General features: G+C 46.9%; 1 protein-coding gene across 3 annotated transcripts in view; it reads left to right on the top strand.

Moving 5' to 3' along the window:
- The window catches only part of STK3 (serine/threonine kinase 3), a 288,938-nt gene that overhangs the window by 198,834 nt on the left and 79,273 nt on the right, over positions 1-10,831 (top strand). Inside the window, exon 11 of one of the 3 annotated variants that reach the window (XM_019551124.1) lies at positions 1,111-1,113. The exons of the other annotated variants lie outside the window; for them this stretch is intronic. Coding sequence (XP_019406669.1) covers positions 1,111-1,113 — 3 coding nt within the window. The remainder of the gene's footprint in view (positions 1-1,110; positions 1,114-10,831) is intronic. 3 annotated transcript variants of the gene reach the window in all.

Genomic DNA, 10,831 nt, shown 5'->3' with positions numbered 1-10,831 from the left:
GGTAGTTTCCCACACCTGATATTCTTCAGAGTGCATTGTCACCAGGCACAATAACCTATATCAGCCTGCCAGTCAAATTCAGCTCATGGAGCCATGGCATCGAGCCCATGGGGTTCCCTATGGTTTGGGAAATTTGGCAGCAGGAGAGCAGTGCCAGTTAATACTGCTACCCCTGCCCTGCTACCAAATTCCCAAGCTTCACCTGGTCAGATCAGGGTTGGTCTATGCTTCCCTTCTCCCCCAGCCTCCCTTCGGTGCAGCCAGATTGGGGTTGGGTCATGCTGGGATGCCTCCCTCTGATCAGCCAAAACAGGCCCCACTGTGCTGCCCTGTGTGCTAGATCTGGTCTTTGGCCAGACCTGGCCCACAGACACAGTGGGCAGTGCCCACCTGGCCCACAGATTGGATCTGGAAAGATTGAAAAGCTGGGCTAGAGCTAACAGGATGAAGTTCATTGCTGACAAATGCAAGGTGCTACACCTCAGCAAGAATAATAAAAAAACCAGATACAAAATGGGTGACGCCTGGCTGGATGGCAGCTCTATGGAGAAGGATTTGGGAGTCTTGGTAGTTCACAAACTGAAATTGAGTCTGCAGTGTGATGCATCTTTACAAAAGGTGAATGCAATTTTGGGCTGTATCAATAGAAGCGCTAGGTGCAATATGCGGGAGGTTGATTGTCCCTTTCTACCTGGCACTGGTTAGGCATCATCTAGAGTTTTGTTCCATTTTGGGCTCCAGGTTTTAAAAAGGGCTAGGAGGAATTAGAGGGTCCTGAGGTGGGTAAAGAAAAAATTCTAAATGCCTTGGAAAGTTGGTCATATGAAGAGAGGTTGAAGGAGCGAGGTATGTACGGCTTGTGGAAAAATCGCCTAAGAGGAGACATGATGACAGTCTTCAAATACTTGAAGGGCTGCCATGAAGAACAGGGGAAAACATCTCTTCCTCTCGCTGCAGAGAATAGGATGCAGACGAGTGGCTTAAAGTTGCAGTCAACTAGTGTTATATTGCATATAAGGAAAAACTTCTTAACTGTTAGACCAGTGAGACAGAGGAATAGACTGTCTAGGGAAGTTTGGACACTCTGTCACTGGAGATGTTCAAGAAGAGGTTGTACAGCCACTGGTCAGGAACGATCTAGACATAGTTTTTCCTTTATTCCTGCATTCCACTTTGAGTATTTCCCATGGTTGGACAGCTACTAGGAATACCTATGCCTATGTTCTACATGGTATTTCTGATGCTTCTGGGCTTTGTTGGTTGTCACATGGGGCTGGGAGGGAACTGTCCCCCTCCTTCTCTGCTGCTGCTGATATATGTGTTAGGGCTTTTTTTAAGCCTTCCTCAGAGGCACTTGTTGTTGGCTGTAGTCTGTGCCAGTGCTCCTGTTGGGACTTCAATGCAGAGGTTTCTGGCTAAAGAATCTTTCCCCTCTGTTCAGGGTCAGACTGATCACCATATTTGGGGTCAGGAAGAAATTTTTTCCTCTATGGTCAGATTGGTATGGACTGTGAGGGCTTTTGTCCTTTTTCATAGTGGGGCGCATGTCCCTCTTCCTGAGATCTTTTGAGCATTTAATAACAACATTTACAGGAGTAGGTCATTGGCTGCTGTAGTTCCCCTGATTGACGCATGGCAGGTTAGAGTGTTATGTCTGTTGTGTCAGTGTTGGCTTTGTAGTTTTGCTAACAGGTTAGACATTGAATTTGTATAGGATTGTTTGAATTGGGATGATCCTGCCTCAAGGTGACCTATGAAGGTTCCTTCCCACCCTAGTTCGTTATGATTCTATGAATGGTGGACCTGAGAGACCTTAATTTCATAGACATTCTGGCTGGAAGGGACCATGAAGGATCATCGAGTACAGCCCCCAGCCCCAGGGGTAGGAAGTCAGCTGGGATCATAGGATCCCAGCAAGATAAGCATGTCCTTATGTCCAGCCTGAATTGGTTGTGGCGGAGTTTGTGACCATTCAATCTTGTCATCCCTTGGGGTGCTCTGGTGAACAAGTGTTCCCCCAGGTAAACTTATAGGTGGCCACCAGATTGCCCCCGAGCCTGCTTTTTTCCAGGCTGAAGAGTCCCGTGGTTCTTAGCCTCTCATCATAAGGTCTGTTTTCCCAACCTCTGATCATGCGCATGGCTCTCCTCTGCACTCTCTCAAGCTTCTCCACATCCTTTTTGAATTGTGGAGCCCAAAACTGGATGCAGTACTCCAGCTGCGGCCTCACCAAGGCTGAGTACAAGGCAAGAATGAGGATCCAGGATTTGCTTGAGAAGCATCTGGATGCAAGCCAGCGTTTTGGTTGCTTTAGTAGCCACAGCATCACATTGAAGGCTCATGTTCATCTTGTGGTCAATCATGACCCCCAAGTCTCTTTCTTCTCCAGTGCTAACCAGCATAGTACTGTTGAGCCTATAAGGATGCTGCAGGTTTTTCCTCCCAAGATGGAGGACCTTGCATTTTTCAGTGTTAAACACCATCAGGTTCTCATCCGCCCATTTCATGAGCCTGTCAAGATCTGCCTGGATTACTCTCCTGTCCTCCAGTGTGGATGCTTTACCCCAGAGTTTGGTGTCATCAGCGAACTAGGCCAGCCCACTGCTGACACCAATGTCTACCTCATTGATGAAGATGTTAAAAAGTATAAGCCCTTGAGGGACCCCACTGGTCACCGCATACCATGACAATTGACTTCTGTCAATCACCACCCTCTGGGTCCTACTGCAGAGCCAATTCCCCAGCCAGCAGATCGTGGTGAGGTCAAGGCCACATTTAGCCAGTTTTGCCAAGAGGTGATCATGGGATACTAGATCAAAGGCTTTTTTGAAATCAAGATATAGGACATCAATCTCTTCTCCCCTGTGCAGGTGAGAGGTCACCTGGTTGTAAAAGGAAATGAAATTGGTCAAGCAAGACCTATCCACAACAAACCCATGCTGGGTATCCCATAATTGAAAATGTCCTGCCATTTTTAAATGGGAAATTATTAGCTGGAATTCCTCTGCTGAGGCAGCTACTGCTGTAACACACAAAGGGGAGACTTTGCTGATATCTGGTTTAAGAAACTATTTTCTCACTTTATAGTGAAAACAGCACAAAATGCTCTACTTGGTGTCAGTATGCTTTATTTTAAGAGGCCACAACCCCTGCCTGGTCAGAATATGGTGGGCCTGCACCAGTATCAATTTTTGGTCTAGAATCACTGTAGTCCAAGCCACTCAGATGGAGTGCTCTCCCTTGCCATGACCTTCTGTTATGACATAAATTCTTGGGAGCTGGAGGAAATGGACTGATAGTAATACTAGTAACTGTAGGTTGATATTCACATGGGGCTCTAACCTCCCCTTTACCCCATCCTAACCAGATCAGGTATACTTCGGTGGGAATGTTTGGTGCCTCTGCCTTTCCTCAATTTCTGTGGATTTTGCACAGCTCTTAGTTTGGGTGCAAGCTGATTATGAAGGGACAACTGCACACAAAACTTTCAATAATTGCTGCTCTTTGGGTGCAGCCTTGATCCCAGGCAAAGACAGAAAGTATACCAAACACAACAAAGCACAATCTATAGTATCCTGCCACTGTGAGGATGATACTCCTGTTCCTCTGGTACTCTTCAGTTCTCCTCCCCTTTGAGACAGCTTAGTAGGGGTTATCACCGAGTCCTTTGATACAGCCCCAAAAGGAAACTATCCTCACTTAAAAATGGGCATCACAAATACTTAATTAACTCAAGGCAAAAGGAAAGTAAAAGTAAAAAAAAAAAAAAATTACTCATCCAAGTTCCTTGCATTTTGGTCCATCATAAGGCTACTGCTACTAATCCTCACAATCCACTTGCCAGGTGCCAGCAGCTGGAGACTCCTGCTTCTCCTAAAGTTTCAGTAGGGGTCAGCCTTCCTCTTCTCAAAGAACCCCACCAGACTCTTCAGTGGCCCTCCAGCCACTCTCGGCTTCCAGGCTTTCAGCTCTAGCCTGCTGGATGGCTCTTGATTCTGGGTTCCAGCTGTACTGGAAGTGAGAACACACTGTGTTCTGCCGGTGTCCTCCCTGCTCTGCCCCTTACCAAGGCCCTAAATAGCTTTCCCAGGTGTTTCTCCTCCAATCTGGAGGGAGAGAAAAGATTTTAAAATGCCGTGCCTTGTGTGCGGCTCGGCTTATTAGCTCCAGAATCTGGTGAGTGCAGGGCTTCTGTACGGCTGTTCCTGGCATGTCTTCCATGTTCTCCTCAGCACTTTCACCTGGTAGCTGACATGCACTATGGAACACTAGCATGCTGTACTCATGGAAATAATTATTACTTAATAAGTATTTGTAGGATTGGAGTACTTTTATACTTGCTATTTAATAACTGGACAACCAAGTTCTCCACCCGCATAAGTGTCTGGGTAGCTAACGTGTAAGCTAATTTTAAGTGTATAGCAGCAGTTTATTACGAAATGAGAAAAAGAGCTGTAATGTGATCCACAACTGAGAGAAAAATGCATTTCTGCCAACCATAGATTAAGAAAAGGAGTCTTGACCATAGCTGCAACTTGTATACTCAGAAGTGGTTAGGACTTAAGCAAACTCTTTAATTGTAATATTGACAATATCATGAAACACCTTTATAGATTGGATACTGACATCACGTCATTTCTTCTGGTTGCTTTCTTACATTTGGGTTAACTACAGATAGTCAAAAAGCCTGAGGCTGAATTGATTCAGTCTTTGTAGGTTAGTCTAAGCTCCAGCGATTAAACTGAGAAGCTAATGAACAGACATTCACTTTTGATTCAGGAAGTGGAGCCACATGCCTAGAGCGGCTCAGGCCAGAAGTCTGGGGGTGCTAGAGCACATCTCCCAACCTGCCATCCAATGCCAAAGGGAAGGAACTAAAAGCTCCAAGGGTTTTCCCCCTCCCTGCTCAAGTGGAGGTAGCATGGCCAGGCGACACCCCAGGGCTATCACGCTGGAGGGTGGGGGTTTAAATCCCCTCCTTGGCCTACATAGGACCCCAGCCTGGGTCTGCCTGGGTGGGGGGAGGGGGGCAGTGCCTGCCAGCCTTTTGCCCCCCAACCTGCTCAAGAGGGGATGGTGGAGGGCAGTCCCTGCCACGATAAGGAGATGGTGGGTGGGGGAAAAGGTAGTGGCATTGAATTCCTAAAAGCTTGAACAAGAATAGTCCTTTTTCTGAATTGAACATGTATTAATCATAGCAATTTGCAACCTCAAGCACACAACAAAGAACAATCAAAAATCTTCATCTAAGATACAGCCCAGTAAAACACAGTGAGAGCACACGCGACCTAGTCTAACTTCAGATGGAATGTAGTAACCAAAAAAGAGAAGAGAAAGTCTTGCATAAGTCTTATGTAATCCAGAGGGCAGAGTGTCTCCTTAGAGCCAGTTACTCAGAAAGTCCTTCTTGGGGAATCAGCCAGTGGTCTTAGGTGTTGGAGTGGAGATCCCACAAGCCTGATTTCTACTTGGGTTTTTACAGGCACACTTGCACCCCCTTCTCCCCCTTGGGTGCCTTGATATCAGTATGTTTGTCAGGTATAGTACCTTTGGCATGACTCGCATGCATTTCAGTGTCTTTTGTCTCTTCTTAGGTATTCCAGTCTCCTACCTTGTACATCCCCAAGTCTCCTTCTGCAGAGCTGCTGCTTAGCCAGTATGTCCCCCGCCTCTACCAGTGCATGGAATTGTTCCATCCTAAGTGCAGGACATTGCGCTTGTCTGTATTAAACCTTATGAGGTTTCTTTTGGTCCTAGCCATACCCTCCAGCATATCTATTGCTCCCCAAAGCTTCCTTCAAATTTGTTAAGGGAATATTACATGCCATCATCCAGATTATTGATGTAGATATTAAACAAAGCTGACCCTGGGGCACTTCATTTGATACTGGCTGCCACCTAGACATCAAGACAGTGATTACTACCCTTTGAGCCTGACCATTCAGCCTGTTTGCTATCCACCTTACAGTCCATTCATCCAGCACATACTTTCTTAGCTGCTTGCAAGACTGTTATGTGAGATTGCTAAACTCAAGGTGTATCACATCCACTGCTCTCACTGCATCCACAGAGCCAGTCATTTTGTCATAGAAGTTGATCAGGTTGGTAAAGCATGACTTGCCCTTGGTGAATCCATGCTGACTGTTCCTAATCACCTTCTCCTCCAAGTGCTTAGAAATGGATTCCTTAAGAAGCTGCTCCACAATTTTTCCAGGGACAGAGGTGAGGCTGATCAGTCTGTAGTTCCCTGGATCCTCCTCCTTCCCTTTTTTAAATATGGGCACTTTATTTGCCCTTTTCCAATCATCCAGGACTTCCCCTGATTGCCATTAACTTTCAGAGATAATGGCCAGTGGCTCTGCCCTCATCACCTTCAGGTGCATCATGTCTGGCTTCATGGACTTGTAGTACACATCCAGCTTTTTTAAATAGTCCCTAACCCAGTGCTTCCCAAATCTTTAATCAGCATGACCCCATTTATGGCCCCATTTCCTCAGTATGACTCCATTTCATTAGCATGGCCCCAACCCACAGCCTCCCACCCCCACGACTACATGTGCTGATGTTGTGACCCCATTTGGGGTTGTGACCCACAGTTTGGGAACCACTGCCATAACCTGTTCTTCTACCACTGTTGGCTGCTCACCTCCTCCCCAAACTGCTGTTAGCTGTAGTAGTCAGGGGCTGACCTTGCCTGTGAAGACTAAGATAAAAAAAGACATTGAGTGTTTCAGACTTTTCCACATCATCCATCCCTAGGTTGCCTTCCCCATTCAGTTAGAGACCCATAGTTTCATAGTTGGTAGGGTTGGAAGGGACCTGAGCAGATCATCAAGTCTGATCCCCTGCCATGGGCAGGAAAGAATGCTGGGGTCAAATGACCCCAGCTAGGTGATTATCCAGCCTCCTTTTGAAGACCCCCAGGGTAGGAGTGAGCATGACTTCCCTTGGAATTTGGTTCGAAATCCTAGCTGGCCAGACTGTGAAGTTGTGCTTCCTGATGTCTAGCCTGAACCTACTCTCAGTCAACTTATGGCTGTTATTCCTAGTTACTCCTGTTAGTGCTGTGGGGGACAGGGTCTCTCCCGTTCTGTGCTGGTCCCCCTTAGTAAGTTTATAGATGGCCACCAGATCCCCTCTCAACCTTCTCTTGTGGAGCCTGAACTTGAGTCCCGTAGCCTCTTCTCATAGGGCCTGCCCTGCTGCCCCCGATCATGTGAGTGGCTCTCCTCTGGACCCTCTCAATGTTGTCCACATCCCTCCTGAAGTATGGTGCCCAGAACTGGGCACAGTACTCCAACCCACACTTTCCCTGATCTTCCTTTTGTTAGTGATACACTTGTAAAAACTCTCCTTTTTACCTGTCATGTCCCTCACTAGCTGCAACTCCAGTTGTGCTTTGGCCTTCCAGATTTCATCCCTGCATGCCTGAGCAATACTTTAATACTCCTCCCCAGTTGTTTGTCCAAGTTTCCACTTCTTATAAGCTTCCTTTTTGTGTTTTAGTTTACTAAAGAGTTCCCTGCTAAGCCAAGCTGGTCTTCTGCCATACTTGCTAGTCTTCCTGTGCATCAGGGTGGTTCATTCCTGCACCCTCAGTAACACAGCTAATCTATGTATTTGGAGGTTCTTTTTACTGTGACCCTACTTCTCTTCTCTCTTCATACACTCAAATTGTGCTTTCCTATGTATTTTATGCCCATTAGACAACGTAGTTTTGATTCTAATTAGGACCTCATACTATCATATAAATACAACAACATGGTGCTGTACAAGATGGAATGAGTCAAGGTCCCTATCTCAATTTTTCTGCATATATAAAGTCCTTTACAAAAACAGGCATGAGAGAGCACATAGAGGGCAAGACTGGATAGCTTTCTAACATAAATGCAGTTGCACAAGCAAAGATTATTGACTTGATGCAGTAATTGTTGTGTGAGGTTTTGTTAAATATCTGTGTTGGTGGTGGTCCACCTACTGCCTGTGGGCTGAATCCAGCCTTCAAAGTGACAATATCTGGCCTGTGGTATAGTGGATTAATGGCAAGTTCAGCCCAGCACATCTTCCCTGCCATGCACTGTTCTGCTGATCCTCACTACAGCCTGGAGGTAAGCTTTCTTCCTTTCTCTCTCCTCTCTCTTTTAGCACTGGAATCCACCTCCTTCCATACCCCCCCTTCCCTTCCCAATGATACATGGTGGTCTATGTGCAGCTGAGCATGAACGACTGATACCTTCTGAGACTGGGACCAGGTGGTGAGCGGGGATTACCCACCGCTGCTGGCGTTGGTGTCGGCTGTGGCGAGCAGAGACCACCTGCAGCCACCACCAGTGGTGTTGGCAGTGAGGGGGTGGCAAGCGGAGACCGCCTGCAGACACCGCCAGCTGCGTTGACAGCGGGGGAGGAGGGTGGCAGGTGCAAGAGGCAACCTCCCGCAGAAGCCAGTGGCAGCTTTGGCAGTGGCCGATCTTGGGGGCAGGGGCAATCTCCCATGCATCGCCTATGTAGCTGGGTCACAAGTGCACTCAGCCCTAAAAGTTTTAGCTTCACTGATCTAGATGATCAGTGTTCCCTTCTGGGCAGAATATCCATTAAAATATGGCTAGAATCCTTTATAATGGTAAATACTGAGGTTGCTACCAGCTCTATCTAGAATAACTACACCTATTAACCTTTTTCGAATAATTTTTCTTAAGAAAGTCAGAGCAAAAAGCATGGGATGATATTTACCATATCTTGTTTGTACCCTTTTCCCTCACACTGCAGACACCTATCATGTAACATCCTTTTCCTTCATATCACTGTCTCTCTCAATCTAATTTTTATTTCTGCATTTTCTTATATAAATTATTTTAAACACTAACAGGTAAATCTGGTCATCTTTTAATTTTTATCTTTTTCTAAATGAAGATTTGTACGAAGGAGAGACCTTCCCTTTTACTTAGGTGTTGCTGTTTCTAAGTATTTTCGGGTTTATTTAATCTCCTTTTCATGTGAATAGTGCCAAGCACCAACACTTGCCTTTATGTCTGGCAAGTATTTTGGGAAGAAAGTCTTGTTATAATTAATTTTCAAGCTACAATCAGACCTATATCCTTCTGTCTTGTTTTTTCTTTCTTACCCCCTTTTGGACCATATGTTGCTCACCTGAAGCTAGTTGCACTGTTTCTGAAGCTCTTCAGTTCTGTCCTGTGACCTCTCTCTGCTGCGGAGGAGGCTTTTCTCACCAGATTGGCTGACCTGCTCCACCAGGCTTTAAACCGAGCCCGATGGGGAATGGGGAGACTACCGCCACTGCTGGCCTGCTGAGCAACATTTGCAAAGCCAGCACGCCAAGCCACTTAAGGGAGCCCACCCCTGCCCCAGCCCTGGTACAATCATGGGCAGGGCAAGAGCCCCCAAGGGGACACTTGCCTGCCTGTACACAAATGCCAAGAGCTTGAGGAATAAGCATGAGGAACTCGTTCTTCTGCTTAACACAGATAATTACGATGTCATAAGGATAATGGAAACCTGGTGGGCCTCCACCCATGACTGGACCACAGGTATAGACGGCTATTTCCTGTATAGGAGAGATCAAGTGGATAAAAGGGGTGGGGGTGTAGTCCTCTATTTTAAGGAAAGCTACACGTCCCTGCAAGCTGATATGGTGACCAGGGTGGATGACTGGAGACCCTCTGGGTTAAAATTCGTGGGGAACATGGCACAGGGGACACAACGGTGGGAGTCTACTACAGACCTCCCACCCAAAGTCAAGAGCTTGACCAGGAGTTCGCTCGGGAACTGGCTGAGGCCGCATGCTCCAGGACCATGGTTTTCATAGGTGACTTAAACTACCCAGACATCTTGTGGGAGGCTCACTCAGCAAAATCCGAGCGGTCACAAAGCTTCCTATCATGCATGGATGACCTCTACCTGACTCAGGAAATCTACGGGCCAATGAGAGGTAAAGTGCTGCTCGACCTGGTACTGGCTACTGGGGGTGACCTAATCGGTAACCTAGTGATTGATGGGAAGCTGGGTGACAGTGACCGCAAGCTGATCGCCTTCACCATCCACTGTAAAGCTGGCAAGTTGGTCAGCCACACTGAAGTCCTTGACTTCAGGAAAGCCAACTTTGACAAGCTCAGAAGGCTTGTCAGTGAGGCCCTTAGGGACCACGACACCAGGGGGAGGGGAGTTCAGGAAGAGTGGTTGCTCCTCAAGGGAGCAATCCTCAATGCACAAGCTAATTCTATTCCATCTCAGAGGAAAGGCAGCAAGCAGGCACAGCAGCCCCCCTGGCTCTCCAGGGATCTAATAGACCTCCTGAGGCTAAAAAGAAAGACCTACAAAGGATGGAGGATGGGATTCACATCCAGGGAGGAATATTTTGCACTGGTCCAGTCGTGCTGGGAGCAAACCAGGAAAGCCAAGGCTGCAACAAAACAACTAGCTTCAAGTATCAAGGACTATAAAAAGTCCTTTTTCAGATATATGGGCAGCCGGAGGAAAAGCAAGGGCAACATTGGACCCCTGCTAAACCAGATGACACAACTGACACCCAGGAAAAAAGCCAAACTATTAAATGGGTACTTTGCATCGGTCTTTCATCAGACCCATGCTGACCTCATAAAGGAACATCTTGAGAGGCTGGATAACTTCAAGTCAGCTGGCCCTGACAATCTGCACCCCAGGGTACTCAAGGAGCTGGTAAGCATCATAGCCCAGCCCCTGGCATGGATCTTTGAGAATTCCTGGCACTCTAGTGTAGTGCCTAAAGACTGGAAGAAGGCCAATGTGGTGCCTATCTTTAGGAATGGGAGGAAAGTGGATCCAGCAAACTACAGGC

Source organism: Crocodylus porosus, unplaced genomic scaffold, assembly GCF_001723895.1.
Source record: "Crocodylus porosus isolate Cpor-Errol unplaced genomic scaffold, CroPor_comp1, whole genome shotgun sequence".
In the NCBI taxonomy this organism is placed as follows: Eukaryota; Metazoa; Chordata; order Crocodylia; family Crocodylidae; genus Crocodylus; species Crocodylus porosus.
The sequence above is the reverse complement of the archived record's forward strand: the minus strand, read 5'-3'. Positions and strand labels throughout refer to the sequence as shown.